Source organism: Temnothorax americanus, unplaced genomic scaffold (assembly GCF_048541705.1).
Source record: "Temnothorax americanus isolate GAGA-0224 unplaced genomic scaffold, ASM4854170v1 Scaffold22, whole genome shotgun sequence".
Taxonomy (NCBI): domain Eukaryota; kingdom Metazoa; phylum Arthropoda; class Insecta; order Hymenoptera; family Formicidae; genus Temnothorax; species Temnothorax americanus.
In genome coordinates this window covers 2264283-2281254 of record NW_027509360.1, presented here as the reverse complement: position 1 = coordinate 2281254, position 16972 = coordinate 2264283, and the positions used below count along the sequence as shown (strand labels likewise).

The 16972-nt window shown below is 38.8% G+C and overlaps 3 protein-coding genes across 6 annotated transcripts in view; 1 reads left to right on the top strand and 2 right to left on the bottom strand.

The window, feature by feature from the left end:
* Positions 1-100: 100 nt before the first annotated feature.
* On the bottom strand, positions 101-4800 carry LOC143898048 (DIS3-like exonuclease 2). 2 transcript variants are annotated; one of them, XM_077407096.1, is made up of 9 exons: positions 4654-4800; positions 3928-4492; positions 3101-3786; positions 2689-2950; positions 2065-2600; positions 1674-1953; positions 1369-1562; positions 1009-1288; positions 101-932 (listed from the first exon to the last, which is right to left on the bottom strand). In XM_077407096.1, the coding sequence occupies exons 2-9, from the start codon at positions 4414-4416 to the stop codon at positions 837-839; spliced, it is 2823 nt and encodes a 940-aa protein (XP_077263222.1). In that variant the 5' UTR covers positions 4417-4492; positions 4654-4800; the 3' UTR covers positions 101-836. The 2 variants fall into 2 exon arrangements, with proteins under 2 accessions (XP_077263222.1, XP_077263223.1); XM_077407097.1 differs by having other exon boundaries at positions 4549-4767.
* Positions 4801-4828: 28 nt separating this feature from the next.
* On the top strand, positions 4829-8828 carry Vps52 (vacuolar protein sorting 52). The gene is made up of 10 exons (XM_077407111.1): positions 4829-4967; positions 5066-5319; positions 6167-6342; positions 6421-6805; positions 6885-7070; positions 7153-7278; positions 7373-7557; positions 7649-7733; positions 7843-8046; positions 8129-8828. Exons 2-10 carry the CDS (start codon positions 5089-5091, stop codon positions 8552-8554), a joined length of 2004 nt encoding a protein of 667 aa, XP_077263237.1. The 5' UTR covers positions 4829-4967; positions 5066-5088; the 3' UTR covers positions 8555-8828.
* The window catches only part of LOC143898044 (uncharacterized), a 35872-nt gene continuing 27669 nt past the window's right edge, over positions 8770-16972 (bottom strand). For all 3 annotated transcript variants that reach the window (XM_077407089.1, XM_077407091.1, XM_077407090.1), the window contains 7 exons: positions 13629-15322; positions 13090-13535; positions 11044-11159; positions 10682-10819; positions 9865-10066; positions 9494-9718; positions 8770-9363 (listed from right to left, as the gene is read on the bottom strand). In XM_077407089.1, the coding sequence (XP_077263215.1) occupies positions 9275-9363; positions 9494-9718; positions 9865-10066; positions 10682-10819; positions 11044-11159; positions 13090-13535; positions 13629-15322 (2910 nt within the window). In that variant the 3' untranslated portion in view covers positions 8770-9274. The remainder of the gene's footprint in view (positions 9364-9493; positions 9719-9864; positions 10067-10681; positions 10820-11043; positions 11160-13089; positions 13536-13628; positions 15323-16972) is intronic.

Genomic DNA, 16972 nt, shown 5'->3' with positions numbered 1-16972 from the left:
AAATAATATTATGCGCTAGTGTTAAAAAATTACATAAATTGCATCCTTTTACAAATCATTTCCATACAGTCTGCAACAAATTCGCATTATTTATTACAAATATACTACATTCAATAATCACTCGGCAAACGTTAAATGCTTTTAATACCAAAAAGCAGATGTCAGATATGTAAAAACAATATAAAAATACTTCGATTTTATTGGATACTTTTATTCGATATTTTAGAGGATTGCATTGTACAATTTGAAGTGGTATCTCGTCTAAATTCGTAACTGTTAAAATTGGATTGTATATAATAGATATAGTCTCCTTTGTCACTGCATCTAAGTTTTTCAATAATAAAACATTAATACATTTAATAATATTATATAAAATATAATAATATTATATAAAATATAATAATAATATTATTATATAAAATATAATAATACATTAATAAAAAATCATGTACATATATATAATCATTATTATCAATAACAATGATTATGTATAATTTTCACAATAATAGTGATATAATAATAATAAACGAATATATAAAACATATAATAATAATTTATCCATCATACAGGTTAATCATTTTTAAAATGATTTAAAAATGATTTTATTGCATTCTCAGTGTAGCTATGATCGTTAAACTGTGTCTTCTGTATTTTCACTAATTAATATTTGTAATCCTCCAAATTTCCAATTTTTCCATGTATATATATATATATATACATGAATATTCGTAAATTTTTAAAATATTACAATTTGTACATACATTAAAATAGATTGTGATAAATCATAGAAATTGTCGATCATTATAAAATCAATTAAAAATATCCTAAATCTCTGTCTACTGTTGCGGCGGCGGTAGAAGAGTTGCTTTTAAGCGTAATTCGTCATTAATTTTCTTTACCTGTATATGCACCAAACTAAACAAATTGATTATCTAAAATAGATATTTGCAGTTTATTAATAATCATTTTGATAATTTACTTTTGTTAGTACATTATAGAGAATATTACCTGTACAGTAGGCGGTTTCGTCCAATAGACAGTTATAGTTGGTACATAATCTGCGGTATACTCCAATGTGGCAACGGATTCCATGTCTTTAAGATTTACTCTTAGTTTTATGCCAGTATCACAGAGCATAACTTCTATACCGTCTTCCTTCACGTATATTACAGTAGCTGCCGCTTCAAATCCGCCTGCAAGGCCTACCATATACGCGAAGAACACCTCCGTGCTCTGTTCCTGAGCTAATTTCGCACTATATTTCTTCAAATTACAATTGGCTGCAATTCTGTCGCAAATTAAATGTAAAAGTTATTTGTTGAAGCAAATTTTATATCGTTCTGCTTTTGTATCGCATCATTAACATACTTGGAGCACAACTTGACCGTCCATTTTTCTGGTAAAGGTTTATTTTCGAGTGTCGCACTGAGCAAACGGTGGACTATGCAATCGGAATATCTTCGAATGGGAGAGGTAAAGTGTGTGTAAAGAGGCACATTTAACGCATAGTGTTTTAAATCACTCGACAAAGGTACGGTAGATGCGCATACATATTCTGCGCGCTGAGAAATAAAAATTTCAATATTATAGAATTATCAAATTGTAAACTTTCCTTCGCTATTTGTCTTTACATTATTAATAAATCACGTAATATAAAAAATAAAAATTCTTACCGTCATAGACTTTGAACACATATTTACGATAGTCATCATAACGTATTTCATAAAATCGACAGAAATATTTTCTGAATCATAACGACGGATGCTGGCTTGTAAGGCTCCAGCTGTTTCAGTATTCAAATGAATTCCGTACTTTTGCAATATATTATGAACTGTATTGAGGCAGTGCTTGGATGGAGCTTTATGAATACGTAATAAAGCCGTTTTGGGAATTTTAATGTACAGTTGTGCGGCGACTGTCAGATTTGCCAACAGCATAAATTCTTCTATAAGACTAAAATACAGATATTCGTAATAATTGAGAAAACAGAGTTAGAGTTTCCTCATGCATAGTCTAAATAATACAATAAATCAATAGGGAGATATAAGTAACTGAAAAACTCACCTATTGCTATCGTTTTTTTCATCCACATAATAGTTTACAGGTATCGGAATCCCGTGTTTCTGACTGAGCGTGGGATCTATACGTATCTGCACCTTTGGTTTATCCAATCTGAGTGCACCGTTAACAAATCGTTTATTTTTCAACTGTGTGGATAATTTAAATAATTTGTTCACTATATCGGATAATAACGATGCCGTGTAATCTCCTTTTATGTCGAGAAAATCTTCGGGCCAAGACTTTTCCGGATCGTCGATCATGGCTTGAGCCGATTCGTAGGACATTTGACAACACGATCTTATTACAGTCCTTGCGAAGCGATGTTTCAAGACTTCACCGTCTGGCGTTATTTCCCATATCACAGAAAAAGCTAATTTATCTTTACCAGGTAGTAAAGAACAAACTTTACACAGTTCCTCCGGTAACATATGAGAAGTCATGTGTGGCAAATAAATAGTAGTAGCTCGTTTCAAAACTTCTGTATCTAGCGGAGAGAAAAATTCCAAATAATGCGTAACGTCTGATATATGTACAGCAATCTGAAATTATAAAAAAAAAATAATTTATTAAATAACCTCTCATGCTATATAAATCTGCTACGGCTTAAGTTTAATATATTGCAATTACTTCGTAGTTTTCATTATCTAAGACTTTACAAGAAAGGGCGTCATCTATATCAACAGCTGTCGCGGGATCTATCGTAAAAATGCATTCGCGCCTCCAATCCTCTCTATTTTTTAGGTCGGCCTCTGTTAAAGTATAATCACTAGTTGGAAGTCCTTTCAATAACGTTTCTCGGTATGGAGATATATCTAAATTATTTTCGAGTATTATGGCTTTTAATTCCGTGTCTATCTCGCCACCTTTACCCACGATCGAAATAACTCGCCTGTAAATACGGTATAGAAATATATTTTATGTATGTTTACAAAGACAGAGACAACAGAAGACAAGGAAAGTCAATATAAACGTGTGAATATATATCTTTAAAACTGTGACATATTATTCTACGTGTTAGATACGTGTAACGCAGACCTACCCTGATGCATGTATCTGCTCCCAAAAATCGATATTAACAAAAAACATTGTATTCTCGTAAAGTTCTGGTTGATCGTGATATAAAGACGGCACAGATTCAGGAAGTATGTCAACCAGCGGTACTCTCTGATCTTTTGGATGAAACATCAAGAGCGAATTTTCTTTCTTCTTTAAGTATCCAACCGCTCGTCTCGAATGCACTTTCTCTAATATGCAAACAATTTTACCAGTCTTTTGTATTTCTCCGTCGGAACACTCGTGCCAGAATTTTTCAGGGTTTACGCATGCCACAACTAGATCCCCTTCAAAAGCACGATTTCTATTTGATATACCAATGATCAGCAGGTCACGTTCTTCGTTATGCATATGTAAATAAGCATATTTGTTAAAAGAAGGATTCACGCGGAGATTTCCTTTTACATATTGTACACCATTGAACGGTTGCTTTCTTAAAATATTCAACATTCTCGGCACAGGTATGTGATCTGAAAATATCTTCCTGATTGGTTTCTCTACTACTGTATTCTTTTTCTTCTTCGGATTGCTCTTTATTATTTTTTCACCATAGTTTTCTTTCCCTGCGCTTGATTTGTTTTCTGCTTCTGCTATTATATGCGTTCCTGTTTTATTTCGTGTATTAGCCCTTGTCAATCTCGAGTATTTTCCTTTGTTATCAAGAGTATCAGCCTGGAAAAACGGTTATTATTAATGAATGATAGTACAATGGAGAATATAATAGTTTTATTAAAATTATTACATGATACAGAAATAATGGGAGTTCCTACGGAACATTTACATAAACAAGAATAAGAAAGATTTGCGTTGTACCTGATTTGTAACTATATTTTTAGTCCCGCAATTGTCGTTAGCTGACACTATCGTCGTCCTGTCGCCTTTTCTTTCTCCTTTCACAGAATCGTTACATTCCCCCGCAGTACCGTGCTTCGCTTCCAATCTGTTAAAAACGTTCCAGAAGACCTGAGACGTGCTCGCACGCTGCGCGGGATTATCTTGCGCAGCATCTTCTGAGAATTTGGATGCGACTTGTCCCTGGATATTATCTGCTACGTCGGATTTCGTGTTCCTTCTTTTTGACCGGAGACTCGAGGAGATCTTGAGATTAGCCGCGAGCTGCTCGCTGAGCTCCGTCAATTCGTCGTAACGAGTCATAAACGCTTCGCCCGTCAAGGAGTTTAAAATCGTTCTCTGCACGCAGCGTTTTCGTTCATCTCTACACGCGTTACCTACGTGACGCCTGCGGTGAGATCCATCCTCGGCTTTCCTCACGGATTCGTCAACTCTCAAGCGCTTGGGCATGATCGGCGACAGAACGAGCTATCGGGGCAGCGACGATAAAAGAATCACTAGCCGTATATCTAACGCGGAACACAATCTGAAAGAAAGATACAGATTACAAAAGAACAGATCACAGATAAAGCTTGTATGTACTTTCTACGTGTGTGTCAAGAGTTAAAAACGATCTCCGCATGGATCAACTGGGAACCATCGACTCCGTGAAAAATTTCGCGAACGTCATGCACCGCCTGCTGTTACCTCGGGTCTCGGGTGGCTCGGGTCACATTGAAAGGAGGGGAAAAAAAAAGATAAATACACGGTCCGTTAAGCGTTAGATCGACGAGAATGCGCGGCGAGAATTTGGGTTAGGGCCTCGCTAGGCCAAGACGAGCCGAAATCCGAAATGAGAAATCGTCCTGCGCACGTGGGTCACGTGAGTCACGTGGATCGTCCCCGTCGCTCATTGGACGAGCTGCGCGACGACGACCATGCCATTGGCCCGATTGGCCGTTCGATTCGACGGGTGTGCTGGAAATCGGAGCGTGTTGACGACCAACAATCGGCACTTTGAGGTTAGGGTTCTCAGTAACTCTGTCGAAGACATTCGAAGAGGCGATTCAGGTTGTCGCCTGACTCGCGTTAATTGTATTGAATTCGCGTTGCATTTTAGTTGTGTCGCGATTGTATGGAAGGATGGCCGATACAGATATCTTTGACAGCAACGAGGAGCAACTGCCGCAGGACCTCGGCGACGATGTCGTTCAGGAGGTCCTCAAAACTGGCACCGACCTACGCCAGTATTCTAGACAGATCGAGAAGGAGCTCAAGGAGGTCGAGAACAAGTCGATTCAAGATTACATCAAGGAAAGCGAGAATATAGCCAAGTTGCACAATCAGATTGCCGCCTGCGACAATATCTTGGAGGTTAGGATTCGCTGTCGACGCACCAGGTCTTGCTCGACACGTCGACGGATTTATGCATTATGTCCACTTCTACCAATGTAGCTTAACTTTAATCTTGCTTTAATTTTTTGAAATCTTTCTTAGTTCTAAGAATTATAAAAAAGATAAAGAATAAATTAAAACATGGATTAAAGTTAATCTGCATTGACAGCGATAAATATGAGATGTAAAATAATAGCTTGTCGCCGACAATATGTTATTAATAACTTCTTAAGTTCATGACTTAAAATTTAGATGATCAACTCGTAATATTAATTTTATCATTTATTATTATTCTGATATTTCATAAATATATATGTATGTTTACGATTTAATAGAGTATTCGATTTTTATTTAAAACTATAATTTTATCGCTGTCATTTGGTCATTTGATTTAAATTGGGATTTACTGCTGTCGTTTAGTCATTTATGAAAATGATAAGTATAGAAAAAAATTTGTTTTTGCAGCAATATACATATATCGTTACATTATAAATATATATTCTTGTTTATGAAGCATCTATATATAATAATAAATAATAAATTTAATATATAAGCGAATTGTTCAGATATTTATGTTGAACAATTTATATTAATAGTCAAGGATATCTTATTCTTTAATTACTTCTGGGTCCGCAAACTCTCCCTACTCTATTGATAGTCATAAAAATTTACAGAGTTGTTGGACTTTAATAGCATCTCATCAGCAAGTGCCTTAAATGTATCGTTTGCATAATCTATTTCAATAACTTATCTTTGCAAAATGATACTGTTAATTGAGTAAAAGGAAACATTCACGTATAGACTTCAGTATTATTACCTTTTACAGAAAATGGAATCTATGCTGATGAACTTTCAGACAGTTTTGGGAAGTATTAGTTCGGAAATAGTTTACTTGCAACGCAAGTCTGTTGCCATGAGTCAGCAGCTATCCAACAGACAAATAATACGAGGCCCGCTTAGTCAGTTTATTGAGGACATGACGGTGTCTGATGCTCTAATAGCGTAAGAGGCATTTGTCAATGTTTTACAAAAGAATGTTAGAGAGATAAACTCGTTAAATCTATATTAATTTTCTTGCAGCTGTATTATGGACTGTCCAGTGACTGAAAAGGAATTTTTGATTCAGCTACAAACTCTGAATCATAAAATCAACTTTGTGAAGGAACAAAGTTTCAAGGAGGCTAAGTCTTGTTTAGACGTGAAGGATATATTAGAGAAGTTGAAGGTGAAGGCGATGGCAAAGATTAGGACATATTTACTAGAGCAAATTTATAAATTTAGGAAACCGATGGGAAATTTTCAAGTGCCGCAGAACAATATGCTAAAGTACAAATTCTTTTTTGAGTTTATATTGTCAAATGAGAGAAATGTGGCTGAGGAAATATGTGGAGAATACATTGATACTATGAGCAAGATACAGTACTCGTATTTCAAAACTTATTCGTCGAGATTGATGAAATTACAGGTAAAGCTGCAACAGATAAATTATATTATTAGTATTATTTAACCAAGTTGAAATATCAAGTTACAATTATTTTCACAAGTTTGAAGAGAAAACGTCAAAGGATGATTTAATGGGAGTCGAAGACACTGCAGGCAAAGGTATATTTCATAAGACAACGTTAAAGCACAAAGGTACCGTCTTTTCTATAGATACAAGAGGTCAGGTTTTGTCTTCTCTATTGGAAGCACCTATAATTATCCCACACACTGCCTCTAATAAAACACGAGTAAGTACCAACGATACATATATGACTCGAACTTGCGTGATCTTGAAAGCATGTTTTCTAAATTAATATTGTAATCTTACAGTATCATTATGAAGCTCTATTCAGAAGTGAACAATATGGTATTTGTGATCATGCTTGCAGAGAATATCTGTTCCTGATAGAATTTTTCAAGGTCCATAATGCACAGGCACTAGATATTTTTAATCAGGTAAGAGATTAACATTTATAATAAATTGATTTAATACATTAAGTAAGTATATTAAGTAGTAAATGTGTACTAAAATATTTTTTCCTTTTGACAGGTCATGGGAAAAACGTTAAATCTCATGATAAAGAATTTGCAATCGTTTGTTGAGGATTGTTACGATACAATTGCTCTGTTTCTCTGCCTGAATTTAGTGAAGCATTATCAGTTAATATGTCACAAAAGAGCTGTACCAGCATTGGATAAATACTGGGAGACCTTAACAGCCACAATTTGGCCTAGGTACTTAATTATGCTTAAAAATAATTGCAATAATATTCACATCTTAGTATTTCGTATCGTTACAATTTGCAAAATTATATCTGCTTTTTAGATTTACATTGGTGTTCCAATTAAACATAAACAGTGTCAAAGACTGTGATCCATCAAAATTCAACAAAGAGACTGGTCCACATTATGTAAGTATCTAAAGCAGTATGCAAAGGATTGTTTATAGTGGCATTTGATTACCATATAACATTGCAGTATGTAATATTGTTAATTTCTTATATAATTATGAATTTTTAGATTACCAGAAGATACGCGGAGTTCAGCGCAGCAATTGTAAGTGTAGTCGAGACATTTCCTTGCGAGGGGACGACTCAGTTATTGGCAGAATTGAGAGAAACTGTACAATGCTTCCTGCTAAGAATGGCATCTATTTTCCCAACCCGGACGCAGCAATTAGTATTTCTTATCAATAATTATGATCTGGTACTCAGGGTATTAATAGTAAGTAGATTTTACTTGACATGGAAAAGTCTATCAAAATTAATATATTAAGAAAGTATTAAGATGCTACATTTGATTACAGGAAAGAACGCGAGAGACCTCGAAAGAAGCGGAGAGTTTCCGGGAGCTATTAAACTCGCGTTCTGCCGAATTTGTCGAAGAAGTCTTGAGCCCGCATTTCGGCAATATAATCCAATTGGTGAAGGAATCGGAGGCTCTAATCGAAAAGGGCCAAGCTGATGATTTGAAACGGCAGGAGGGCAAAGCATTGGCCCTAGTGCAATCTTTCACGAACAATTGGAAACGAGCGTTAGAAGAGATAAATCGTGAGGTGTTACAATCGTTTCCCAGCCTGGTGCTCGGCAGCACTCTGGTGCAAGGCGCAATGGCGCAATTGGTAGCATATTACAATCGCCTACACAAGATTCTGCCGCCAAACGCGCGCACGCAACTTACGAACATCCATCATCTAATGGTAGAAATTAAGAAGTACAAAACAAATTTTTAGACTACTTTTTGAAGAAATTGATTACTCAAATCCAAATAGCTATTGATCATTGGTTATTTGCTGTAAAAGAATTATTTCTAGTATTGCATATGAAAATCAGCTATTGCAGCGATTTCAAATTCTAGTAATTAGAATTATTTATTAAATAAGTATGTAAATTTTGTTTTATTAATAAGTACTGTGTTTAGGAATATTGAAGAACATTCTTGTAAATATAATCATAGAAATACATTCTGTACATTTATTTATAAAAAGATATGAGTTATGAACTAAGCATGGTATTGCGTTACCATTCTATACAATAGCGATTAATATCCCGTACTCTTGTGCGCCTGACACGAGTACACGAATCTCTGACGTTGCTTATCTTATATAAATTAATATGTATACACATGTACGCGCGTTAAAAATGGTCTCGTTACTTTTTCCTACGATTTCGCGACCTATGGCATGTCAATTTTTCGGTGACTGAACCCAATCGCGATGCGGCGAGCATTTACTAATATTACTTTAATATAACTCGATTTAATTGCCACACATTTCACCGCACTCACGCAAGCAATTTACATTCACTTGATATATCGAGCTCATCAACTTTTCGAGAAATTATACAATAGATACAATTGCGTTTAATGTGACGAATTATTATACGATTATCACCTGCATGATTGCAATCTGTGCATCTTAATCGTCAATTTGCATTCATTACGAACTGTCGTTTTATAGAACACCGTCGATAGCATGTAACACACCGTTCGTCGCTGGCACATTATGCGTCACAACGTGTGCCTCGTTCACTCGTACGCGTCCTGAAACAACGATGTATGTCGAATCATCTGAGAGATTATCTATTTCTTGATTTATATTTTTCTAATAATGCGATGCATCATGAAGGATCAGCTATTAAAATACGAATCTTACGTCATTTGAATTACTTACCGCCGTTTTTGTGGATATGAACCGGTGATTGTGGACGAAGGGTGTCCTTTTGAATGTAATATCTCATGCCGGCCGTGTAAAGAGTCGTGGGAATCACGTGCCGCGAGATTATCGCCTTCGCCGCTTCCGGCCCGTCCTCATCGGTCCAAATTGGAGCGCCGTTCTTCGTGGACGCATCGGTGAAAGCGGAATCGGTTGGTGCGAAGATGGTGAACGTCTTCGGTCCTAGAAAGGCAGCTTTCGTTACACTAAACGACGGAGGATTCAGGATGATTCATCGATTTTGCAAGTCAGACGTACAGGAGGGGCGCATATTGCACAAACGGAGTTCTTTTAAATTCATTTATTTTTTGCTCGGATTTTCAATTTACCTGTGAGCGTGTCCTCCAAGCCCGACACGTGCAGCATTCTGAGGAATGTGGTGAACCTCCTCTCACGATCGGCTTGCAGAGTTTGCACCAAATCTCCGACCGGAAGCGGGAACATGACCCTGTCGACGGCGTGGGCGATACCTTGAGGAATCTCGATGTCCCGTTTGTTGGGCGCGACTCGCGCCCCGTTTATCGCCGTTACCTATTTGCAAACAATGCGAAATTACAAATGAAGGGAAACGATTGCACTGATATGAAATTGTTTTCATCGGATCTGTTCTGAAAGTTTGATATGTACTAAGTGGGCGTATCTCTCTCTCAGAGAACATTATGACGTCTTGAAATGGTCTGACAGAGAAGTAAAAAATTTTGAAGATTTATGGAATTATTAGAAAGATATCTGTATAACATTTTTAATACGTCTTTTGATAAAATTTTAAAAAAGATGAGCCGTCTTTTAGACACACGCGTTGTCTGGATTTTTTCGTGAGAAGCGGACGACGGAGCTGTCGCAATTTCATGCATGTTCACCGAGTGAATGGAAGAGATTTCTATATTCGCGAAGGTCAATAAACTGGATCACGCACGAACACACATGAACCAATCACGTATGTAAAAATAATGTTGCATTGACTCACAAACTCTTAATAATTTATACAGATAAACGAACGATTTTCTACCAAACGAAAGAAAAGCTTAATAACTTAAAAAAAAAAAGGAATTGAACCTTAATTAAAAACAAAGAAACGTAAAATAAAAAGGCGAGAAAGGGTCTCATCGGAATTGGACAAAATTCTAAAATATTATATAAAATTACTTTCACGTCGTTCCATTCGTGATCCTGCATCGTGTACTCGTTCACCCGCAATTGCGTTCCCGCAAGACTGACGCCGGTCATCTCGTCCTGCAGGGAATCGATCCTGAAGGCTCCTGGTATGACGTGGTGAAGAAGAAGCTGTCGCAAAGAATTCTCAGTACATATTCTAGGCACTAACGATTTTTACTGTAGAACATTTTCTTTCACTAAGCTCAGTTAATTTCAAGATTAAGTTTAATTGAGTCCTCTCCTCTCGGGAAAAGCGGCAAATCAAATTAATTACGATTGGCTAACTGGTGTCAGTGAAATTTACCGTTAGGTAGATAAATTATTAATGATGCTTTTTTGGCACCGATACGTACCCCACTTAGAAGTCTCGGATTGTCGTGGAACTTCTGCTCAGCTTTCTCTGGCCCTCCCAGCTGCACCATCAACGTCCTGAAGGCTTTGTCCGTAGGGACGAATATGGTGTACGGACCTGAAGCATAATGTCGCAAAACAATACAAGGAAGTGTCACGAAACTATCGAACAGCGTAATTGTTATAGAAATCTTTGGTTCAATTTGGAATCGGGGCCTTTCCTCAAACTGGTCAAATGTCCAGACGCGTTCGATTTAAATGACGATCGAAAATGAGAGAGACTTTCGGCAAACTAAACTTCGGAGAAGAGGGAATAGATGACGGAGTCGTATCCCTCGCGGAGACTCGATCCAAGGTTCAATTATTAAAATTGTTAGAGATTAGAAAGAAACCTTTCACACATCGCCTCATTGCATTAATTTGTAACGTCAAGAGCTACACAATCATTGCCGTGTATATACGTTTCGCGCAGCTTTTGCGATCCATAATTGCGTTTCATATTCGCCATCAGACCATTCTCTTCCATTCCGGGCGTAGCACACGCGCGGTTGAGTTCATCTATGATCCTCGCAGAAGGAGAAACATATCGTTGGAGAACGTGACGAAGTTACACAATGTCCCGATTGATGATTGCATTCGCGATCGACAGAAACGGAACTGTTACCGCGGCGGGGGATCGTTATAGGAAATATCGCTGTTTCTCGCACGCGAGAAAACACGCAGCTGGCTTATTATTTTCTTTCTAACGAGCGTGCGAACGCGGTCGAATAAAATCGTCGGTACGTGAAAAGAGCTTCAACATTTTCCTCACGACGAGACTCTCTTCTCGGGAATTGACGAAACACGGCGCGGCGGCAGATGTCGAGTCGAGGCACCGGCGTTTATCGGATTATTCAGCGAAAATTGTTTATAGCCGAGGGAACGCGTGAAAGGATCGACGTACGCCACGTTATTAATACGCTGCAAAGAGAATCCAGTTCAACTTGAACTGGATTCTTCAGAAATGAAATGAAAAAATTTACTATCGCGTAGGGAAGTTATTACGTAACTTATCTCACGTAACGTTGCCGTAATTCTCTGACGTACTTTCATGCGTTTAGCTTACGAGGTAAGCCCGTTTCTCGATCTTCCTCTCGATGAAAAAAGGTATATATACATAGATAAAGGGCCCGAAGAGACAATGGGCTAAGCAAGTCGTCACGCCGATAATTATAACGACTAATGAAATCGCGTGTCTTCTTCGTGAGAGCCCGCGTAATGAGATACGCGTGTCTTTGTTCTCGTAGAAGACGGAGAGGTGCCTGTGTCGAAACGAGCAACGAGTCGTGAGAACAATTTTTCCGACGAATGTTGCACGACTAAAAGCGAAACGCGAGGTACAAATGGTGGTGGATTGTGCAAAGAGGCACGGTCTACCTCGCCATCAACGGGGATTATTTGTACAACCGTTTGGTCCACGACAACATTGACGCAAGTTGTGTCCCGCCTTGCGATACTGTTGGATAAGACCGCGGCGGTCCTTGCACTGTTGCGCAGAGAATTAATTCGTTTATTGTAGTATTTAACGTCTTCACACGAAATACTCTTCGTAAAGCTCGCTTATTGTCGCGCGTAGTGCATCGTCACTTATGACTAATTAATAATTTTTCGCTATTTCTGCTTTATAAATCATGTTTTTCCGCGATTATGTTAATATTAATAGATCGGAATATATTGTACGAACCGTTTGTCAAATCAAATCATTGACACCAGAACAATTGCAGTAACTGCGAATTTCTTGCTTAAAATCGTGACGTTCGATAAGTACTTACATTAAGTTTTTCTCTCTGTTAATGTTACACATATAAATTCTATTCTATTAATATTTTTGATAAATTGTGTGTGAGAAAGTTTGAAAGTTACCGAAATTCGTATTTTTGTTCATCAAATGAGAAACTATTTAAAGTCTTCTCTTCTATCACTAAGAGTCTATACTCTTCTATCATTAATAAATACCATTAATTAATTTTACACGGTAAATTATCAAGTTTGACTGACATCCAACTCACCGGTTTCGTTCAGCACATTATCCAGTCCCGACTGCCTCAGGTATTTTGCCATAGCGAAGAGGCCTTCCTTTCTCAATAACGTGGCTAGATTCTCCTGCGAACCTTGAGTTTTCGCCTCCTCCGCTGAGGTCGACGAAGTCTCCGTGGATGGATACTTGGAAAAATAGACATAGTTCGGCGTATGATGCGAGTAAGTCGCCGGAGTCGTCGCCGTCGTTACGATCTCGTTCACCGGCGCCATCGTTGGGATGAACTGGCTCCTGGTGGACGAGTACTTAGTGGTCACCCGCGGGATGTGATCCGATAGGGTTGTCTTCGTCGGGCTGGTATTCAGAGAGTTATATACGTGGCCCGTGACGCTGGACGCCGAGGTCACGTATTTGTCAGTGGTAGACACCGAGTTCGGCGATACCGTGACGTAGGGGATGTATTCCGTCGTCGACTTACTGAAAAATTTATTTCGTCGTTCAGAATCTTTTACTAGATCGAAAAAATTGTTTGGAATAGATTATATGAATGCGAATCATCGCGATAATCACCTTTCGTATCTGGTCGAGGTAGATCTGACGGTGGTGGGTCTGAAGGTCGCCGCCTTCGTGCTGACGGAGTGATGAGATGATATCGGCGTTCTGGACGTACCAGTGGACACTATCAGATTCGGATCGATGCTGGACTCGAGATGTTCTAGCGTAGACGATTGCGTGGTCGGTCCGAGCGAGCTGGGCGGCAGCTTCAGCTCGCCCTTCTTGATCTTCTCGACGATGGACTCGACGTCGGTGCCACTCTCCTTATCGTTGGCGTTACCCTTGATACCCTGCACCTTGTAACTGCCGTCCGGCTGTTCCTCCAACAAAACGAACGTGACTTTCTTCGCCGGTAGATTCTGGATTATCGGCGTCTTGCCGATCTCCTCGAGCCTGCCGTCGCTCTTCTGCCGGATGATCTCGAAATCGGCACCCGGTGGCAGTACGCCGCCCTTCGTCAGCTCCTCGAAGAGCGCCTTCGGAGGCTTGATGGTGGTCGTCGAGGACGGTATAGCTGACGTCTGAATAGTGGAACTCGATGCGATGGATGATAAACCGTTCGGCGCGTGAATGACCTGAATCTTCTTGCCGTTCGGTAGTATCAGATCCCTGGTAGTGACATTCCTGACAACGTCATCGTCATCGCCGGACTGAGATAGAGCGAGTTTGAGTTGCTTCAGCAACAATTCCCGCTCAGACTGTGGAGAGCTCCTGCTTCTGCCGCTGGAAGTCTGTCTCGTCGTGCTGGGTTTATCGGTCTGATAGATCACCTTGATCTGCGGCTTCGGTTTACCTTGCTGCAACAATTGACTCTCTTGACCCTGAAGCAGGCTGAGCAAGTTCTCCGGTATATCTGTCTCCTGATGAGCATTAGAGGTAATCAGACGTCTGGATGGCGGAGGTGGTTGCGTGGTAGTGGTAGTGGTCGTTGTAGTCGTGCTTGCTGCTGTCGTCGTATACTTTTTCTGATGGTTAGCAATTGCTTTAAGGAAAAGGTCCGCTTCCGACGGCGTGATACGTCGCGCCGACGGCGAAGATAGCAACAACGGTGAGGAAGTGGTGCTAACGGTGATCGGGATCGATGTCGCGGTAGGTGGAAGTGGCGTAGTGGAAGTGAGCCTCTGGAGTTGCTGAAGTCGCAGCAGTTCCTGCTGCCTGCGCAATTCCTGTTGCTCGTACAGCAGCTGCTGCCGTTGCTTCTGGAGCAGCTCCAGCTCGCGCTGCTTCTCGAGATATTCCTGTAACTGTACCGTCTGCTGATCGCTAAACAGCGGTTGCGACAGGTCCTGTTGAAGATTTTGGAAGCCATTCTGATTGTACTGATTGTATTGTTGTTGCTGGTATTGCTGCCGTTGCTGGTATTGTGGCGTTTGTACGCCGCCGCTGCCACCGCCGCTACCACCGTTCACGAAGTTCGAAGTACCGAGTTGCTGGGCGATCTTCTGTTGTTGTTGTTGCAGAAGCTGCTGCACTTGTTGTTGCTGCTGCTGCAACTGTTGCAACTGTTGCTTCGCTCGATCAACTTTGTACTTGGCCAGGGAGGAGTACGGCGTGCTCGATTGTGCTTGTTCGAACGAGGAAACCCGCGGATTCTTGAAATCTTGAATGGGACGTTGCCGGTACTGTTGCTGGTGCTGTTGCACATCGCTCAGTATCTGGGCTTGCTGAGAAGCCGAGAGACGAGGTCGCGGATCGTTCACAATGCGACCCTAGAATCAAATATTTACACGAATATATCACGCATTTTTTTCAGAAAGAAGTAAAACACTAAAGTTTCTTAAAGATACAAATAATCTGTTTATAAAGCTAATTATTATTGTCTGTTTATATGTATATTTTTCTATTAAAACGACTGATTTACGCTGTAAAGTTTCTTGCACATTAAAATGCATTCCTGCGGTCATTGCTCTTTATTTACTCTGTGTAATGGTGCAATATCTTATGCAATATAGAATTTTTGCGCATGTTCTTAGGCATCATGAGCGCTTTAATACAAAATTATATAATACCGTGATATTTCCAGTGGCATTTAATCAGTAGCAAAACGAATTAACGACAACATGTTTCTGAAGTTCAATTACGACAGTCTATTGTTCTCTTTTAATAATTTTTTGATGATGTAGCAAAAAATTTACACGAGGTGTTCTAAGCTGTGATAAAGAGACATTTGCTTTTTGTGAATGAATATAACTTTCAGTAAACTTAAAAATATATAGCGCTATCAAAGACATAGAAATAAAAATTTGATAATAATGGCAGTGAACGCAATCTTTCGTATATTACAGAGAAAGTATGACGGAAGGTATGAGAGTATGAAATCGTTGACAGTTTTCATAAATTATCCTGGTTAATTGCTTTGCGAATCACATTTTGCATTTCCATTCTACATAAGATATTCTATTTGGATAACGTGCTGCACGTCAACAAGATAAAAGCGAAAGCAAATCGAATCTACGCAATTGACGGCAATTCGGTGTATGTCACAAGATTTATAAATTATCGTAGATTTATACTTCAGGGCGCTTGGGAACCAAGTGGAAAATCGATAAGAAGATTACCTTCGATTTAGTAAAAGTTATATACTGGAAATGTCATATTCACTCTTGCGACTATTCATTTTAAAATCAATAGATCAACATATACTTTACAACGTACAATATTTTTCAGATAAATCTCATTTCTCTTCCTTTGTTTAGAGACAACAAAGAACGCATTAAAAAATTATTAAAAAATCATTACATAGTGATTGTAATTTGTGATCAATTATATTATAATTATATATCATTTATGTGAGGCACGATCAGTTTGAGACAGACTTTCCTTGAGAGAAGCCTGGATCTATAATTATATATCATTTATATACTTTCACATAATTGACAATATAGTTAATTCTCAAATTTTAACAATAAACAATTTAAAAAACATTTTCAAAGAATTTTGAGTCAATAACTTTTTACGATCACAGCTTGTGGTATAATAAACTTAATGATCTAGATTTTACTTTTTTCTCCAACATATACCATAAATTCCTACTTATTGATTCCATTATCGCCGCTTTTATTGTTGCCGATATACTTAATACTGTACACAACATGCTCTCAAATTCATTGTTGTTGCTTTTATTGTGCGCGCGAGAAAGACGCGAATAATTAAGGTGGCCCGTAATTAAGAGGGGCATTGTTCGATCTTCCTTTCTCCCGTGTGCCTTCTGTGCCGTCGTCGGCCCGTTGTGAGACGGGTCTTCTCGTCCTCTCGTAGAAAGTACGACCTACTGCAGTTTCCATTTCACACACATAACGACTTACATATCATGTTCAAGTGGATCGACGTGTGTACTGGTTCTTTATATAACGGCACAG

Coding starts and splice junctions, on each gene's coding strand:
- LOC143898048 (XM_077407096.1), bottom strand. CDS start 4,416: ATGCCCAAGCGCTTGAGAGTTGACGAATCCGTGAGGAAAGCCGAGGAT. Junction 2,951..3,100: donor GAGCAGATACATGCATCAGG/GTAGGTCTGCGT, acceptor CCGTATTTACAG/GCGAGTTATTTCGATCGTGG. Junction 1,563..1,673: donor TGTGTTCAAAGTCTATGACG/GTAAGAATTTTT, acceptor TTTATTTCTCAG/CGCGCAGAATATGTATGCGC.
- Vps52 (XM_077407111.1), top strand. CDS start 5,089: ATGGCCGATACAGATATCTTTGACAGCAACGAGGAGCAACTGCCGCAG. Junction 6,343..6,420: donor GTGTCTGATGCTCTAATAGC/GTAAGAGGCATT, acceptor ATTTTCTTGCAG/CTGTATTATGGACTGTCCAG. Junction 7,558..7,648: donor ACAGCCACAATTTGGCCTAG/GTACTTAATTAT, acceptor TCTGCTTTTTAG/ATTTACATTGGTGTTCCAAT.